The 17,987-nt window shown below is 44.7% G+C and overlaps 2 protein-coding genes across 7 annotated transcripts in view; one reads left to right on the forward strand and one right to left on the reverse strand.

The window, feature by feature from the left end:
• Window positions 1-17,637, forward strand: part of snx9b (sorting nexin 9b) — a 152,837-nt gene extending 135,200 nt beyond the window's left edge. For 4 of the 6 annotated variants that reach the window (XM_086018086.1, XM_086018084.1, XM_086018085.1 and 1 more), the window contains 21 exons: window positions 80-231; window positions 2,463-2,734; window positions 3,444-3,520; window positions 4,721-6,250; window positions 7,402-7,488; window positions 8,841-8,915; window positions 9,949-10,080; window positions 11,478-11,646; window positions 12,966-13,089; window positions 13,558-13,642; window positions 13,780-13,905; window positions 13,974-14,091; window positions 14,190-14,320; window positions 14,522-14,625; window positions 14,740-14,843; window positions 14,926-15,003; window positions 15,345-15,421; window positions 15,925-16,014; window positions 16,139-16,253; window positions 16,331-16,422; window positions 16,551-17,637. In XM_086018086.1, the coding sequence (XP_085874212.1) occupies window positions 6,239-6,250; window positions 7,402-7,488; window positions 8,841-8,915; window positions 9,949-10,080; window positions 11,478-11,646; window positions 12,966-13,089; window positions 13,558-13,642; window positions 13,780-13,905; window positions 13,974-14,091; window positions 14,190-14,320; window positions 14,522-14,625; window positions 14,740-14,843; window positions 14,926-15,003; window positions 15,345-15,421; window positions 15,925-16,014; window positions 16,139-16,253; window positions 16,331-16,422; window positions 16,551-16,598 (1,767 nt within the window). In that variant the 5' untranslated portion in view covers window positions 80-231; window positions 2,463-2,734; window positions 3,444-3,520; window positions 4,721-6,238 and the 3' untranslated portion in view covers window positions 16,599-17,637. Of the gene's footprint in view, window positions 1-79; window positions 232-1,726; window positions 1,745-2,462; window positions 2,735-3,443; window positions 3,521-4,687; window positions 6,251-7,401; window positions 7,489-8,840; window positions 8,916-9,948; window positions 10,081-11,477; window positions 11,647-12,965; window positions 13,090-13,557; window positions 13,643-13,779; window positions 13,906-13,973; window positions 14,092-14,189; window positions 14,321-14,521; window positions 14,626-14,739; window positions 14,844-14,925; window positions 15,004-15,344; window positions 15,422-15,924; window positions 16,015-16,138; window positions 16,254-16,330; window positions 16,423-16,550 lie in introns of those variants that run through there. The other 2 variants (XM_086018089.1, XM_086018090.1) reach the window with 2 other exon arrangements.
• moxd1l (monooxygenase, DBH-like 1, like) lies at window positions 2-5,019 on the reverse strand. Its single transcript, XM_086018083.1, has 13 exons — window positions 4,646-5,019; window positions 4,435-4,581; window positions 3,579-3,731; window positions 3,416-3,499; window positions 2,606-2,761; window positions 2,426-2,528; window positions 2,179-2,351; window positions 1,710-1,798; window positions 1,538-1,634; window positions 1,089-1,148; window positions 890-999; window positions 668-767; window positions 2-249 (listed from the first exon to the last, which is right to left on the reverse strand). Exons 1-13 carry the CDS (start codon window positions 5,012-5,014, stop codon window positions 91-93), a joined length of 1,800 nt encoding a protein of 599 aa, XP_085874209.1. The 5' UTR covers window positions 5,015-5,019; the 3' UTR covers window positions 2-90.
• Window positions 17,638-17,987: the final 350 nt, after the last annotated feature.

The following is a 17,987-nucleotide window of genomic DNA, read 5'->3' on the forward strand; positions in this document are numbered from 1 at the left end:
CTACAACCACGATAATAAAGGCGTACTGCATTAAATGAAAATCCTAAAATTGAATTTTATCGTGTTTTTTTCCGAATAGAGACGGCATCTTCAGAAAGGAGCCATCCAGACCAGCACCAACAGGACTGGCGCTTGATTCCAAATCCAAGATGTGCATTTGCTTGCCGCGTTGACTGTGTGATTGCAGCGGAAAGTTGGCGTTTCCATCATATCCCTGACACGACCGTACGGGTAAACGTGGATCTGGCTCTGTCAGAAAGCAGATAAGAGAGAACTTACACTACACAAAAATAACATGTCAACAACTTACTTTTCTCAGATTTTGTTTCACTGGTTAATGTTTTACAGATCAAATCACATCAAGCAACATAATTGAAGTCCACGTTTTATATTCTGAGACCAATCATTATTATTTGGTAAATGAAAATGTAATTTAAGCAATTAATGCTAGCAACGCAGTATGGCTTTAGCTTTTTAGTATACTAATTTAGTCTTTTTATTTAGTTTAGCATGTTATTATGAATATGAATATGTTGTGATAATACCTGACATTTGTACAAGTCTGCAGCCACATTAATTAAATGTGGCTCAATTAAAGTCTTGAACCGCAGTAGACTTTCCCACCAGTCTATTGGAATTTTAACAGGGAGTCCCGGGTTGCACTTACATCATTCGTGAGTATAATCTGAATTTGCGACAAGTTCTTCACTGCGTTCTCATACTCCACAAGTTCCTTTTGGTTTGAAACAGAGCCTCCCATAGGGAATCTGTTGGGAATTCATAGCAAATGCTTAGACTATCCCATGATACATGTGCCTGAAAAAAAAAAAGAAAAAAAAAAGAAGTGGCGAGTCTTAGTTAGTAGCAGAAAGTAGTGTCGCAGACTGACTGGTGGTTCAGGTTTGACATATTGGGCTGGCTGATGCATGCTACAATCTCGATTTTGGGGTAGAAGAGCAGGAAGGCCAGGCACATCTCGTCGGTGGTCGCCGATCCCATCTGTGGAAAGGCAAATATGCTCTTTGCCAAGGCAGTATGCCTAAAACATGTGCTTGTTATGATTAGCTTTTTTTTTTTATCACACTTACCTGCGTAGCTCCTGTCCTATCAGAAGTACTGTAGGAGCACTCCACCACAATATCGTCTCCCTGTAGCGCAAGAGACATCCGACATTCAAGAATTAATAACGCTATTTAATTAAATACGTGCATTGAACATAATTATTTATTACGAAACATTGCTGTTGCGCGGGGGGACATCAAGGCGCCACCACATCCCATCCGCAGCTGCGCCATAATAGCGAAAGGGAGACAGGTTGGAAGGGAAGCCAAGCCAAAACAGACTTGAGAGCATTGGAGACCGGTGTAGTTTTTTATGATTTTAAAGCCTCATTTTATATTGGCTAACTTGTGGATTTTTCTACTCAGTAAGATTCATCAGTGTTATTAACGACACCCTTCTCTGAGGTGTGTCATTTTTTATTTTTACTTGAAGTGCCATGTGATGTAATGCTATTTTAACAAGCAGGCGGGCTCACCGGCTTGATGGTCTTGATGCTTCCCAATCTGGTAGTCTCTTGCAGGTTGAAGTCATAGTTCAGATTCATGGCGAGGAAACCTATTTGCTCTCCATTTCTATCGGCGACAGGCACAATTTGTCCTCATCAACACCCCGAGGGTCGCCGTCAGGACCAAATTTGACTTTCTTACCTGGAATGTCCCACTCGGACCTCTCTCCCGGCTGTGTGAGTGTGCATCATCACAGCAAAAACTTGCAAATCCGGCACAGGATTGAGGACCTGAATAGGTAGAAATGTAGAGGTCATAAATTGGAAATACCCTGCGCAGAACATGGCTCATGGGTGGGCCTGGAAAAATCTGGGTGGGCCTAAATAGTTCTCTCATATATTCCAATAAAATGACAAACTGAATATGAAGTTCAGATCTTCCTCAGACAACCACAATTATGCCATTCTAAATATTCAATAAAAATAAAAAAATAAAAACACAACAAAGCGCTAATTAGAAAGATAATTTGATAATAATTAAAGATAATAATAAAAATCATGAATCTCGCTGGGTGGGCAGTCTGTCAATCTGGGTGGGCCAGTGCACACTCAGGGGCACTCATGGCTCCGCCCCTGACCCTGCGGGATACTCGCATGACACGCCCACCTACCTGAGAAAAGAGACTGGTGTTACACACGCCATAGGTGCGGAATTTAGTCGCCCGAGGAGGGATGTCGTAGTCGATGTGACGAGACGGCGACACGCCCGTGGACAGGATGCCGATGTCATGCGGCCGCACGTGCTCTGTGTAGTGCAGCTTCAGACCTGAGCTGTCAATCCTGCCTATGGCGGACAAACGTTACCCAACTGTGAATGTGACCAGTTATAAGCACGAGAAAACCGCACCAGTGTTGTACCTGATTCCTTGTTTGGGTTGTTGTAATGGATTTCCAGACTATAAAATGGAACCTCGTCCCTCCCTCCAACGGGAATGCCGGTGTTTTCCGGAAGCTGAAAGATCTGCGGTGGCCAACGGATTGATCAGTACACCATGGCGCGAGGAAGGCGTCAGAGAATTCCCGAGGCGGGCGCCCTACCTGGCCTCCGACTGCCCAAGCGGCAATGATGGCGTAGCAGCGGTGGCCTGGGTGGCCCTGGTCGCATCGGCCGTCAAAGGGCGTCGTCACGTGCCGCGGGCAGCTGGAGAGCAGCATGTGGTGGACCAGGTCAGCGTTCTCAATCACCGGCTCAAACTGAAATGCAAATGCGCTGTGTCATCAATGAAAGCGGCGTCACATTCAGAAAGATCAACCTTGATGAATGTCAAGAATTCAATTTCAAGCGTAAACACATTGGACCATCCTGTGTGAATTTATGTAGTTACGGTAAAATGACAAAGAAACGGTGCTAAAATAAAATGAAGATATCGCTATGATGAAAATGGCATTTTAAATTCATTTTACAACAAAGTCTTAATGCAGTACAATAATTTTCTGGCTAAAATATTTCATGACGGGCTAATTCGGGCCAGTTACACCGCCCTCCATAATTATTGTCACCCCCTACCTACCTAAGATGTGTTCTTTAGCTTCTTCTAAATTCAGTTCTTGTCAAAATAATTTCGGAGCAAAATTTAAGGAAGCCACTCACTCCACAGGTGTTCATTGGGGTTGAGGTCTGGGGACTGAGACTGAGCTTAATTCTACGTCTGGTGAAAACGGGACACTTTTCAGTCCGACAATATGCTTCGGCAATAAAAATAAAATGTATTTGAAGGCTTTTGACCCATCTTAAGCAGGGGTGACAATAATTACGAAGGCCACTGTATATGATACTTGAATAATGATGTTTTCTGGATGGAAATATTTCTAAAAATAATGATGGATCCAAAATATGAAGTAAGTGACCTGAATTATGTGATGCTTGGTACTCAAGGTTGGAAACTTCATGACCCTGCAGTGGTAATAAGTGTCCTGCGGAGGGATGGTGACCTGCCAAACAACAATCGGGAGGTAAGTACATCGAATGATAGTCTTGCCATTGACAATGAAAGCATGATGTCATTCCTACGTTTTCCATTGTGGCGCTGATATAGTTTCCATTTGCCGCAGTGGTTCTGGTGACATAATTCAGTAGGTTGAGTTCTTTGGAGCCGGCGAGAGCCGCGTGGTACCCGATCTCATCCGTCGTTCCGTAAGCGTAAATCAGCTTCATGGCTTGGGCCTTGCAAATTCCGCACAAAAAAAAAGAAAAAAAACTGTGTGAATGCAAATTGCAAAACAAGAGAAGTCCTTCTGTCATCCCGACACGACATTGTTCTCAAATCACTGCTTTGACGTTGCACTCGTGTTGGCGCGTAACCAGGCATGTGAGCGTTTCTTGACCAAAAACCGTCTTGGATTACGTCCATTTCAGAGGGAACAAACACCGTTGCTATGGCGCTCACTCAGGTGGGACTGTATACGAATTAACCTCATCTTATGGAAGCATTGAGCGGAGCGTAACAGGAGAAGACGCAGGAACTGAAGTTGCGTGAAACTTGAGCTCCACAAAGGACAATTACATCTTCAACACAATAGAACGCAAAGTTGAAAGCTCCATGGTGGGAAACAACAAACAACATGGAAGTCATTCAACTTGCTTTTGGCACACGTGACAAGTGCTAACTGGAAATTCATATTTATTCTTTAAAAAAAAAGAAAAAGAAAATCCACACCGTGTATTGATTAGGGATTGGAATCCTCGAGGAATTCTTGACATGCCTTCCTGATACTTTGGCAACAATATCGAAAGTGTCACGATACGGCAATTCAATCGCCGCTCACGTAGTTTCTCAGCTAAGCATCAAATTTGCATTTTCTTTGATTTTTTTTACGAAATCAGTAAAAAATTTTTTTACTCAGGTTGAGTTTGGAGTCCTACTCACGGTGATGGGGAGATCTTGGTCATCGCAAGTTTGCAAGGCCCTGGAAAAGGTCATGAGAGTTTGCCCGTCACTCTCGATGAGGTCCAGCAGTGTGTAGCTCTGCTGCTGGTCCTCAATGGGGTAGCTGTTTTCCGTGGAATAATAATCCTGCGCGGAGCAAAAACCTTGCGTGAGAAAACAAATCTGGCCTGGTTTTAATCCCGCCACTTACTTTGAAGTAGTTTCCGCTGGGCCCGACTCCCCCTATGACCAGATCGGCCCCCGTCATGTCTCCGTTGGGACTCAGGCCGAAGCCGATCCAGCCGGTGGTGTTGACGATGAACTTGAGCGTGATGTTGCCCTGCTGGTCGTCGAATCCCCACTTGATGCAGACCAGGTGGTCGTTGTCCAGGTAGTCCATGAAGGGCAGGTTCGGATCTGACGCCCGCGCTGCTTCGGTCCACACCAGACACAGGAGAGGTACGAGAGCGAGCATGATGTCCCGCTGAGGCCGGAGTGCTTTGGACTGAGCCCGGCGTGTGCTTGGGAGCCAAATATCCCGCCGGTCTTTTGACACACCTGCAGAACTAGATGAACCCATGTGATATGCCCTCACACACCCCCCCCCCCATCATCATCGCAGTCATCATCTATCACTTCGATACTCAGCTGGTTGAAATATGAGCAGGTGTTGATTGAGGAGGGACTGATTCGCTGTGAAAAGATCATTTTTAAAAAAGGATACAAAAATAAAAAAATCAGGGACATGAGGTCAGGGTAGGTAAGTGAGTAACAAACTTAGGGATGTATTTTCAGTTTTCATTTTTAAAACAAAAACAGGATAACCATTTTAACGCCACTTTTAAAAATAAACTACAAAACATGAGGAGTTTTCGGGAAAGGGCTCGAATTTCCGTATTTTCAGTTTCAATGTTACATTTTTCAATTTTTACGCTTTTCAGCCGTTGGTTCGCGCTGCAGGAAGCACAGGGGTCCGTGTAAGCTGTATTTCAATTTTGGTGTTTGTACTTTAAAATGAAAATCAAATAACGAGTCGTTTTTCCATTTTTTCATATGTGCTTCCAAACATAATATCCAATGACCAAAAGAGACACGGACCGTTCAGTTGTAGCACAGGCAAAACATGGTAAACACGACACCTGGACATGTAAAGCATCTTGTGGCCAGCTGAGGGCGACACTAACGTATAAAAATGATCATAGGACGTTACGTTGTTGTTGTTGTTTTTATTTGAAAGAACAGACGTTTTATTTTAACTCTGATTATTCAAAATAATTTCTCCACATTATATTGTGTTTTATCGTAGTTTTAATGTATTTATTTTTAGATTTTATTTAACATCTTCATACGTAAGCCAACGATGTTAGAGTAATGTTGACATCATGTAAAAATATATACGTATATATGTTTCCAAAAACATGTTTTTAAACGGAATGTTAATGACAGGAGTGGATCCCAAATGTGATCGGGTCCACCTTTCCGGTTCCCCTCGGCGGGTGCAGGTCACTCCCTGCCCGCTACCACTGTTCTCGCAAACACACACACAGCTCAGGGCGGCCCGAATCAGCACGGAGCTTGCTTGCGACTTCACCCGAACCCGCTTTGGCTTTCCCCTTTCGCCATTTTTTGCCCTTTTAAAGTGTTTTGTTAGCGGTTGTTTACAGGAACCGCGGTGTTGACGTCACGCAGAAGAAAAGCGGCGGAAGGAAATGGCCAGCTGAGTGTTGGAAAAGCCTCCAAACAGACTACTGGGGCCTGCTTTTTTTGCTTTTCTTTTTTGTAATGATTGATAAATGCTTCGACTATGGCACTGAAGGTAAGACCAGCAACGTTTCCAGGCTGCAATAACTGCGACTTGAACTCGTTGTCGTCTCCGTTCCCTTCAGGCCGGCTGACTGTTGCAGTTTCTCACATTAGCTTTATTGTAACTTTGAAAGTCAAAGTTACGAAGCGAGGAGCAAAGACATCAAAGTGTTACAGATTGAAAACGTGTGGTTGACTCTTAAAGTGACTGTGCGAAGTAGTAGCTAATGTGTGGCCGTACGTGGAAAAATGTGTCTCATTAAGAAAGTCTTGTGACATTTTACTACCTTTCAAGTGCGGGTCACTTGCTATTTGCGGTGCCCGCTGGGAAATGGAGTCTTTGCTTGTTAAGTGCATGAAAGCTAATGTTGCACTCATTATATGACGATCGTATGTTTTTTAAGCTACATCAATGCATTAATATTGAAAATTACATCAAGAACAACCAACACTTAAAGTGGTAACAACGATGTGTTACAACAATTTGCTGAGCTCATTCAGTGGAGCCCAGGCTAGTTAAATTATTAGCAAGTGAAAAACAAAACAAAACAAAAACATTTGTGCAGTTACAACAGAATTTTTTTGTTTGTTTTCCCCCGTCGCGCTTATGTCTTCTCTCTCTGACATACCTGCACTCACGACCAACAATGAGGGGCTCTAAAAGTTAATGCCATAGCGCCGCAATTGAGTTTGACATAGTTCTCTGTCTTTGTATGTTTTCAGTTTAGAAGCAAATTACTTTAAGAGCTTGTATTAATGACAAGCTACATGTTTTTTTTTTTAGATTGATCAATATTGGAAAACATATGTCAGGAATTAGCTGCAGCCCCGTGTAAATATGCCACTGATGTGTTGACTTTGTAAAATAACTTAGAGAGAAGCAAATATCAACAGTCAAATTCACCACCAGACACAAAGTGAATAGTAAGGTGTACTACTTCTTAGAAGCAAGCATCTTTGTCTTGCTTGTTTTTGGATGACACTGCTATCTAGTTACGAGTCAGCAGATAACAGGCCGAGGGGAACTAGTTTGTCCAGTTCCATAGTGAGTGCACTTCGAGATGACTGTTCTGTCATGCGTGTTGGAATATGCTAATGTTTACCGCCTACAGCGAAAATGGCTGAAAACAAACAAAAGTGTGCCTTGTCTGTGTTTGTGCTCAGGCACAGGTTTTATATGACTTCACTGCGGAGCCTGGAAACAATGAGCTGACGGTGAAAGAAGGCGAAACCGTCACTATCACCAATCAGGTGAGTAGTTCTCTAGCTGCTTGTAGTACAGTGCTCCTCTGATATATACGTTCACAGTGTCCCCGCCCACACCGCTTTATTGCAACTTTTGAAGCTATTATCATGATGCTGCTCCAAGTGTTTTAAGTAGCAGTCAGGGTCCAACATCAATGGCAGACCATGACGACCGGGCCAGTACACAAATTTCAGAAATAAATAGGATGTAATCAACAAGATTATTGTTGCAGCATAAATTCTAATCCCCCGCCGCAAATTAAAGTGGAGACACAAAAAAACCCCCCCCAAAAAAACCAGTCCTCCCAAGGTCTCCACTAGTGCATAAACAGGGGTGTCACAAACACTGGCCGGAGGAAGGAAGGAACAGAGCAAACATGACGTCGTTACAGTTGGAGGCCAACAGTTCAAAGGTCTCTTCGCTGTGTTCGTTGGGCTGCATAGTTTTCAAAGTATGACTTAAGCCATTTAAGTTGGAGGCCACCGTTTTCACTTCAGACTGCTTCCAACATGTACTTCTCCACTACTGATGCCTTTTAATAAGAGCAATGTGGGCTTTTTCGGGGGATTCTTGCCAAAGCAGTGTTTTTATTTGCTTCCATGTCGGTCCATCAAAACATGTCGTAATGTGGAACCAATCTGTGTTGCAAAAAAAGTGAACTGTGCTAAATTAATGACATTAACTTTGACTCGACTTTTGTCACATTTTGTTACAAAACTTGTCAGTTGTGCAACCTCGAGGAACGGAAGTCTGTCATGAACTTAGACTGCAGTTTTTCAACATTCTTGTGTAAGAATAAACTCATTACTGTAATATCAAATTGTCATTGAATGACGAAAACAATGTTTAATTTGAATGACGACTCAGGAGGATTTAATGCAGGTCACGCAGCATTCGTGCTCATTTTTTAAATAAAAACAGGTTTTCCCTTTTATAACAAGCGGCGACGCGTATAGCAGCTAGCCAGCCGGTGGCACGAGCGAGCTAGCAGCTAGTGCTAGCGGCTTACGTGAGCTGGATAACAAACAATGCCCAAGAAAAGAAAAAAAATCATAAACCACGTACAGAGCTCATCCTTTGACGTTTGCTAAACTGAGCTCTCGTGAGACGCGCTGCTAAAATAAAGCGTAATCTCAAGATAACGTCGACCTCTGCCAAGGCCTGTGTGAACACCTTGTATCCTCTACCAAGGTCCCTGGTAATAATAGCCTTGGCCTTGGTGTTTTTTTTTTTATTATTTTTATTTTTTTTAAAAGAATTATTGTCAAAGTTCACTGTTTAGAAACTACAGTAACTGGTCTGACAAGCTAACCTCATTCATTGATTTATCCAACATGGTGTCTAATTTGGATTGCAGCACATTGGTGGTGGTTGGATTGAAGCGCAGAACTCCCGAGGGGATGTGGGACTGGTGCCTGAAGACTACATAGAGGTGAGAGCAACACACACACGCACACCTAAATGTCACACATCCTGTACTGTATTCTAAAAAAAACAAAAACAAAACCGCAAGCAGATAGCGGCTCAGCTGCCCGCCCGTCCGAAAGTGAAATCTCAACAGGATGCGCCTCCTCGAGAGTTGTGCTGATTCGGTCGCCTCCGCTCATCCGTTTGACCCGCTCGAGTAAGGATGTGATGCCCTCTCGAATCCGTTGTGGTGTGTTCAAAAGTACGGTTAAAAGTCAAGGCTTACTCCATACGGACAGTTCAAACAATGTTATTTGTCAGTCTCTGGCGTTGAGCGGAAGTCAAGACGCACAGAAAGCCCTTGAGAGACTCAGCGTCAAACAGTTTTTGTTTACAAGGTTGCGAGCAATCTCTTTCGAGGATGCTTGACATAAAAAATGAAGTCTAGGAACAGCCTGTTGCGAAAATGGTACGAGTTGCACTTTCCAAGCCGAAGCCGTTCATTTCTGAGCAAGGCATGGCAAACATTGAGTCGTTTGTTGAGTTGTTTTTTTTTCTTGTGTGAAATTGCCTTTGTGTCTTGATTTTTGTTCATTTGGTGTCCACGTAACCCTCGATCACGGAACATGTGAACATGAAACATGACTGTGCCGACTGTATTGTCCTTTGTTGTTGTTCTTCTGTGGGGTTTATTGGTGGTTGGCAAACCAACTATATGGCTATGTTTTGAATTTGAAAAAGTCATATTTCATTTTTCCATTTACCTCCGTCGAGGTTAGTTCTGAAAATTGCTTTCTGTAGCTGCTCGCAGCAGTGCCTCCATCCAAAATGACAAAAACATGCACATTATGAGATGTCTGTTTTATTTTATCGTTATTATCCTGGTGAAAATCCCCACAGACATGCGCCCTTTATTGCATTAAAAGAAGCGCAGGCAATTGGTCTGGCAGGTACGTGTTTTTTGTGTTAACTTCCAGTGGAACGCCGTCGCGTTACCCCAGAGGAATGCACCTGTAAAAGTCATAAAGACTCAACTTGGAATTGTTTCCCCTCTGCAGCTCAACAAGTCGGCCGTCCCGTCGTTCGCCGCGGCAGGAACGGCCGCGCCGGCCGCCAACGTCGGGAACAGCGCAAATTCGGATCTCTCCTTCTTTGACGCCTTTGCCCCCGCGTCGACGCAGCAAAACCAGGTAATGCGCATACTTTGTAAGAACTTGGCACGGCGCCAGAAATGCTATCTTATTTTCCTGCCTGTGCGACCCACACGCACACAAATGCAGAAGTGAGAGCCCCCAAATGTCATGCAGCTTGTGTCATGTATGCATTTTAGCATGCTAGGAGGAAATGAGCTGTAGCAGGAAGTTCCAAGGAAATGAGTGTACTGCTGCATCAGTACAAATCTGGGCAGAGAAAGCGGATGAGTCAAGAAACGTTCCCCCCTCACTTTGCTACTTTTTCACCCCCCTCCCACCCCATCCCTCCACTGCTTGGCTGTCGGCACCCCGTGATGATGTCACCTTCTCTCCCTTCCCTCAAGGTGGACGCTAGGGGCTTGAGCCCCCAGCCCGACACCCCTGATACCCCAGTTTCCCCCTACCTCACTTCCCCCGATGAGGTAACCGCCACTCAGGGTGGTCCAAGCCCCCGTTTTGGTTTTTTTTGCGCCAATCGCCCCCATCCTGACTGCCTCCCGTTGCCTGTGCAAAGCATGACCTCACACTAACTGTTCATTGCCCTAAACACACTTTAATTGTAATGAATCAGCACCTTTGAGATGATGATGATTTTATTGCAAATCATTAGGGCTTACTATGAAAAAAAAAAAACATCTGCTGTGGTTATTTAAAAAAAAAAAAAAAGTGTACACATCCTTTTCAAATGCCTGATTTTTGTGATCTAAAAAAAAAAATGAGACCAAGGAAAATCATTTTAAAAACATTTTCACATAACTAAGAACTGTACATCCCTCCCTTAAAAATAACTAAAGCAAGAAAGAGAAGAAAATCTGTTGTACAAGTTATAGGATCCATTAAAGGTGGAAAAAGTTTTCAAATTATTTGTTGGGGTCTTCATTTTTTTAGATCACAAAACCCTGGCATTTGAGCAGGGGTGTGTAGACTTTTTTTTTTTTTTTACCCTCGGGGGGGGGGTGGAAGGCGAAAGACGGATGAGGGCAGGATACCCACGCTGCAGACGGATGACGAATAACGGACGCTCAATTTGTAGTCAAATGTCCAGCTCTGCTTTTCACGTCCACTGTATATTCTTGGAGAAGGCTGCTGGAATGTTGAGTGCCATTCGGATCATGGCTGGTGCGTTTATTATTATAATTGTTTTCCCTCAGTGTGTAAGGGAGGATTTATTATTGCTTGACTACCAGGTCTGCCTTTTGTCGGCGCTGAGATAATAGGGACTTAACAAATGTATGTGCTGCGATGCATGTCGAGACCTTCAAGGTTTTCGAGTGCATGTTTGGCAACTGTGCAATTTGGCCAATGATTGAAATGGAAGACCTGAATCGGATACCTTCAAATGTATCAGTCTCTTGACCTGATAAACATGTACCTTACTTCATTTGACTGGGCAGACCAACAGCAATGGCAACGATCCCTGGTCAACGTGGAACGCGGACAACCCGGCGGGCGCCTCCAACAACTGGCCGTCCAATCCGGAGGGCACCCAGACCGGCAAGGCGGCCGCGGGCGACTCCTGGGGCGCCGCCAATCAGGGCCACCCTCAGGCCTACCAGGGTCCGGGTAAGAATGGATTTTTGCCATTGTGGTTTTTGCAGGAATGATGAGAAATGATTTCTTTTTTTTTTTTTCTTGTGATTTAGGTCAGGCACTGAGTGCCCTCCAGATGTTGTAGGGCGTTGTATGTAAATAGAGTGTCCAAGTTATGAATGCGATGTTGATCAAGTCGTCCGAGTGTTCACCTATTAGATTGCATTTCCACAAGAGCTGCATGATGATACTCACAAGTGTTTTTTTCCATGCAACTTGACACAAATTTTAAAAAAAAAAAACCATAATAAATCTGCAGCTGTGTGTCGTCTGACCCAGCAGATATTGCGCGCATGTCGTGATTTTTTGCCAGGCGGTGGAAAAGTTGGACTCATGCATGAGTCAAGCAGGCAAAATTATGCTTGACCTCAATTCTCCACATTTGTTTTTGTGAAAGGAAAACAACAACGGCGCAGGATTAAAAGACTTTTCTTCTTTCTTTCTTTCTCTCTCTTTCCAAAGACATCTACCCCTATCCTTACCTTATTGATTACACAGGTACCCTATGCATGGTGTGCCTGTGGCCCTTATTTCTTTGTGAGGGCTAACATTAAAAGCATGTGCCAACTTTTGGTCTTCATATTAACACCGTGTTGAGCTGGTTACAAGCTGTGGCTATATGAAGATGCCTTGAAAAAGTGAACAGGTCAAAGGTGCGGCGAAAATGACAAATAATCCTTGAGCCAGACTGATTTTGCTCCTTCCCAGCTTTATTTTTCTGATTATAATCACACATTTCCTCAAGTGTCTTTTGTCAAAGCGACTGTTGTCAAGTCGCTCTCCAGCGATTGTTTTCTAACTTGCCTGTTGTGCCGCTGTTGAAGTGCGCTGATTTGCTTGGGGCCGGCTGATCTGCATAAGGGGTGACTCATTATGCTCATAGTTGTTTGCTTTGTAGAGTTTCTGTGTGCTTTGAAACGCATTGACATCTATAAACTCTTCGGTTGTGAAAATGTTGTGTTTCTCGTTTTTATGATGTATGCTGTAATCATTTTTTTAAAATGCAGCCTTCAAAGTGCACCGATATAGCCGGACGTCACATATAGTGTATAGCACAACATATCGATCTAAATGCCTTTACATGGATTTGACATTGATTTTTCAAACAATAAGTAGCCCTGAATGACTTCACTCCGTTTTGGACTAAATTGTAACAACCAACACCGAAACCAGAGAGCTGTCTATGCTCCGCAAAGTCTTGATCCCGAGCATGCGGGACAATGCAATGGGAGTAAATGCCTTTTTTTTTTTTTTCTCTCCGCGGTCCTCCATTTTGTCGGACTCGCCTCCAGGAGCTGACGACGACGAGTGGGACGACGAGTGGGACGACAAGTCCACCGCAGGTTACGGCGAGGCCGAAGCGGGAGACGGCAACGCCATGCAGCGAGGCGGCGCTCACGCGTCAATGAAACTCAAGTAAGGATTTGTCGTTTTGGGCTGTTTGGAGCAGGACTGGAGGTGTCCACCAAAAATATAAATAGCTTGTTCTCTTCTTCCATTTTGACAAAGTTCTAACATCATTCCGCATGGATTCAATCTCATCTGAAAGACAGTTTCATGTGACCTTTTGTTGGAATCTGATTTCTGGAGCTACTTTGATGATGGGGTATACAAAATCCAGCGGGACCTCAGTTTTCATATGAGTCCGTTTTTGACGATTGTTTTTCGCCTGAATTTTTCTACATTGGTTTGGTTTTCATACAAAAAAGGTCTGATTTTTGACAAGCTGATGTTGCTCTAACTTGTCCAACGTGTTGCCAAGCAGCAAAAAAAAAAGCTTCGAACTGTGGAATGTCTTGCCGTCTGTTGAAGTTTTTGCACGCAATACACCAGACGCATAATTGCAACCGTCACCCAGCCACCGCATTTCTGTTTCCCTTTCAGGTTTCCCGGCTTCTCAAAGTCTGGTCCCGAGTTGTACCTCCTATGCAAGCAGATTGCAAAGGGCAAGGACAAGCTACCAATCTATGTAGGTTCACCTCTTTTGTCAGTTGGGTTCGGGACACTTGGAAATTTGAAATGAGCACATTTAAGAATTATTCTCTGCTCCAAAATGACTGCTTTGGAAGTCCTTAAAATTCAACGGACGTGTTTGTGCAAGCGCAGATGGGCGAGGTTGGCCCGGTCTGGCTTTACCCGGACTCGCAGCTCGACTGTGTGGTGGCCGATCCCAAGAAAGGCTCCAAGATGTACGGCCTCAAGAGCTACATCGAGTACCAAATCACCCCCAACGTAAGCGGCCCGCTCTTGCCATGTCTGAGTCCGCTGCTGGCGTGTAACCCGCCGCGTTGCCCTTTCAGACCACCAACCGACCCGTCAATCACAGATACAAGCACTTTGACTGGCTGTACGAGAGGCTCCTGGACAAATTCGGTTCGGCCATCCCCATCCCGTCCTTACCGGACAAGCAGGTAACAGGTGAGTGTCGCTCGCACTTATCGCATCTTTTGTCAACGTGCCGGTCGCAAGGGAGACGAGCGTGCTCTTTTTTTTTTTTTTTTTGTCGTCCGTGCCAGGGCGCTTTGAGGAGGAGTTTATTAAGATGCGAATGGAGCGGTTGCAGGGCTGGATGAGCAGGATGTGCAGGCACCCGGTCGTTGCCAGCAGCGAAGTCTTTCAGCTCTTCCTCACGTACAAGGATGAGAAGGTACGCCGTCCCCGCTTTGTCTTTGTTTGACGCTTCATTTCCAAAAACGTCCATGCCAGTGAATGAGTGTTGGATTTGATCCCCATTTGTAATCGGGCTGATTCCAAACCGAAGGTATCCCATTGCATGCGTTTTATCCTTTGCGTTACTTGAACCCCGGCCTCATGACACGTGATGCTAAAATGTGCGCGAATGGCGCAGGACTGGAAAACGGGCAAGAGAAAAGCCGAAAAGGACGAGACGGTGGGAGTGATGATCTTCAGCACGATAGAGCCCGAAGCCGCCGATTTGGATCCTATCGAAGTGTGAGCGAAACAAGCACAAAGCATCCCTCGCAAACGCTGACTGGAAGTTTTTTTTTAATTTATTTATTGTGTTTTTTTTTTTGTTTTGTTTTTTTTGCGGACGTTCGCACGCAGGGAACAGAAATGCGAGCAGTTCAGCAGGTTCACCAAAGCAATGGACGACGGGGTGAAGGAAATCCTCACAGTGGGCCACGAGCACTGGAAGCGATGCACGGGCCGTACGTACACGCTGCTGCAACCCGCCATCCACGTTTGACCGCGATTCGTTACCTTGAATCCCATTCCCGTCTGTGATTTCAGCCCTGCCAAAAGAATACCAACGAATCGGCAAAGCCTTCCAGAACCTCTCGTCGGTGTTCACCAGCAGCGGATACCAAGGTCCTGCCACGTTGCAAAATCGCTTATGCGTAATCACCGCGCCGCTCCGGGAAGTCATTATGTCAATGCTGGGGGACCGACATTTACTCCAGCGCTGCAGGAAATGATGAGCAGAAATCGAATCAGATTGCTCTGATGTCACTGGCATGCCATCAGGATCATTTTCAAGGAGTTGTTGTGAATGTTTGAGTGCAAAGTGTATGTAGGAATCAGCATTTAAAGCAACAAACGCAGCAATTCGCATCAACTTATACAAGGTTGCCGCTCGTAGTGTATGTGGAAGTGTTTTTGCGTTTCAATGCGCTTAAAAAAAAAATATATACTGCATCTTCCTCCTGTAGGTGAGGAAACGCTGACAGATGCCATGACGGCCGCAGGGAAGACTTACGAGGAGATCGCGCAGTTGGTAGCAGAGCAGGTAGGTGCTAATTGTTTGTTTGAGAGAATTTCAAATCATCCTGTCGTCCTCTAAGTGCCGTCCGGCCTCAGTCCAGTCGGACACTGAAGTGTGTTTTGGGTCTTTTTTTCTTTTTTTTTATCCACCGTTATGTCCTGACTTGATCAGCTGCCCCTGATTTTAGTTTATAAATAAGACTGAAACTTTTTTTTGTTGTTGCCTACTTGTAAAAGCGGCCTTTTGTTTTGCTGCGGCATGGAGGAGGATTTTTGTGGTAAGGCTGAGCCGATCCAGACGCGCACCTCTAGTTGCCCTTGTTTACTTGTTGTTTAGACTTTTTTTTAATGGGGGGGGCGACACTGTTTGATCTCTGAAGCCTCACCCTTAGATGTCCACTTCCTGCTTAGATTCCAGGACATGCAGCAATGCTCTTCCTTGAGTTCATAATCTTGACAGGGTTTTTTTTTTTTTTTTTTTTTTTTTTGCAAGTAACGTTTTTGTGTGTTGCCTTTGGTCTGATCCAGCCCAAAAAGGACCTCCACTTCCTCATGGAGACCAACAACGAGTACAAAGGTTTGCTTGGATGCTTCCCGGACACCATCGGCGTCCATAAGGTACAGCGGCCTCCGCCTTCCGAGCGCCGTCCGTCTCGTTTGGGGTTTTTGTGCAGGGGGCAGAAAATGTTTTCTTTCACGAGCGACCATTTTGTCCTCGTGTCTAACCTCTCTGGTTTTGCAGGCCGGAATTGACAAAGTGAAGGAAGGCGACAAGTTGGTGGCCACCAGTAAAATTAGCCCTCAGGAAAAGGTCACCATGGCCAAACGAGTCAGCACCATGTCGTACGCGTTACAAGGTACGGCGCATCGCGGCGCTTTGTGGGTGACTCGCCGGCGCCTTCTGACCGTTTTTGTCTCGCTTGAATCCCCCCAGCCGAGATGAACCACTTCCATAGCAACCGTATCTACGACTACAACCGGGTCATGCAGCTCTACCTGGAAGAGCAAGTCAAGTTTTACGAGACGGTAAAGAGCAATTTTGTCACACGTAATTGGATCCCCCACCCCCCCAACACTCACACACACACAATGAATAAATGCTCAGCCGCCACTTAACATTTTTTTTCCCATTTATGCTCCCTGTGAACCGGCAGATCGCTGCAAAGCTGCGACAAGCTCACAGTCAGTTCACGACAATGTGAAGGCAACTGTCAAGGTGTGGCCGAAGAACTCGACATCCCAAATATTCCCTCTTACTGCCGCATGCGTTTTTCCTTCTTTTTTTTTTTTTTTGTATTCACTTCTCATCCCTCCACATCTCTTAGGCCGCTTTTTGAGTGCGAAATGTCGTTCAAAGCCGAGAGGCCCAGCGCCGATTGCGGATGATTACACACAATTATTCTTCCTCTTTTTTTTTTTTTTTTTTTTTCTAAGATCTGCGGGCTGGTGACGGGAACAAAACACAAAACCGCACAACTTAACACAACTGAGAAATAGTTGTCACTATAGGCGCTTTCAAAAAAAAAAAAAACAACTCCCAATTCAGCAAAGTTACCACGGAAACGATTCTGTGCCTTTTCATATGAATGCGTCTGTTGGAGATGTTTTCCCTCAAAGGAAAAGTGCAAGTGTGTTTGTTTGTCCGCCGCCTCTTTTCTTCCCGCACTTCCTGTTCAAATGACATGAAGCTCCGCCCCTTCCTCTCCTCTTCCCACGTGCCTTGCTCAGTTGAAACGAAAAAAAACCAGCTTCAATCCAATTCCATTTTTTTTTTTTTTTGCATTTGATGGACGTTTACATTTCAAGAGCTAATGCGCATTTAAAGACTATGAATGAATTCCCACTGCCTTTAATCTGATTCTGGTGTTTTTATATGAAGGTGTAGGAGCTGTAGAGCACATATGCAGTTTGTTTGTTGTTGCTTTTCACTTGCAATCAATCTCTACTTTTTCGTTTTTGGTTCACCTTGTTTTACTATCATGTGATACACATCTATCGTATATGTACAAATACATATTTAATAAGCACGTTGACTGGCATCACGGGTGCATGTGTGCAATGTAAGTAAAGGCCTGTTGGACAGATTTAAGGTTCTGTTTTGGTCCGCGCAATGCTGACATCTATCGTCTTTGTAAAGGCAGGCCTTGGTGAAGGTGAATTGGCTCTTATTTGTACACGTGTGCCTAATGAAGTGGCTGGTGAGTGTACAGTACATATAAATAAATATACAATATTCTATCAGGTCTTGCCTTTTGAGATTTTGTGTGTAACGGATTACAAAATCAAATCAGTTAGATTTGTTCAGCAAATGATTTTCCCCCTCCTTCATTTTTTCTCTATGCGAAGAATCCCCGTCTTGTTCTCGGCGTCCATGCACAGTGAGGCCCTTATCCGCGCAGTGCAGATTTCTTGCTCTCGAGATACGGCGAGGAATGAGAATGAGCGGGCAAAGGGTCATAGAGAGGGTTTGTGCAGTCGTGTCCAAGTGGGGGGGGGGGGGGGGGGGGGGCAGTGAGAGAGGCCTTTAAGCCCTGCGCGAGGCTCCCGCTGTCATCAGGTGCAGCTGGAGACAAACATGCACAGCTATTTAC

This window comes from Filicampus tigris, chromosome 20, assembly GCF_054856515.1.
Source record: "Filicampus tigris isolate MCC_2025a chromosome 20, RoL_Ftig_1.0, whole genome shotgun sequence".
Lineage (NCBI taxonomy): Eukaryota > Metazoa > Chordata > Actinopteri > Syngnathiformes > Syngnathidae > Filicampus > Filicampus tigris.

Coding starts and splice junctions, on each gene's coding strand:
- moxd1l (XM_086018083.1), bottom strand. CDS start 5,014: ATGGGTTCATCTAGTTCTGCAGGTGTGTCAAAAGACCGGCGGGATATT. Junction 3,732..4,434: donor ACCAAGATCTCCCCATCACC/GTGAGTAGGACT, acceptor GGAATTTGCAAG/GCCCAAGCCATGAAGCTGAT. Junction 1,149..1,537: donor GCATCAAGACCATCAAGCCG/GTGAGCCCGCCT, acceptor CTTGCGCTACAG/GGAGACGATATTGTGGTGGA.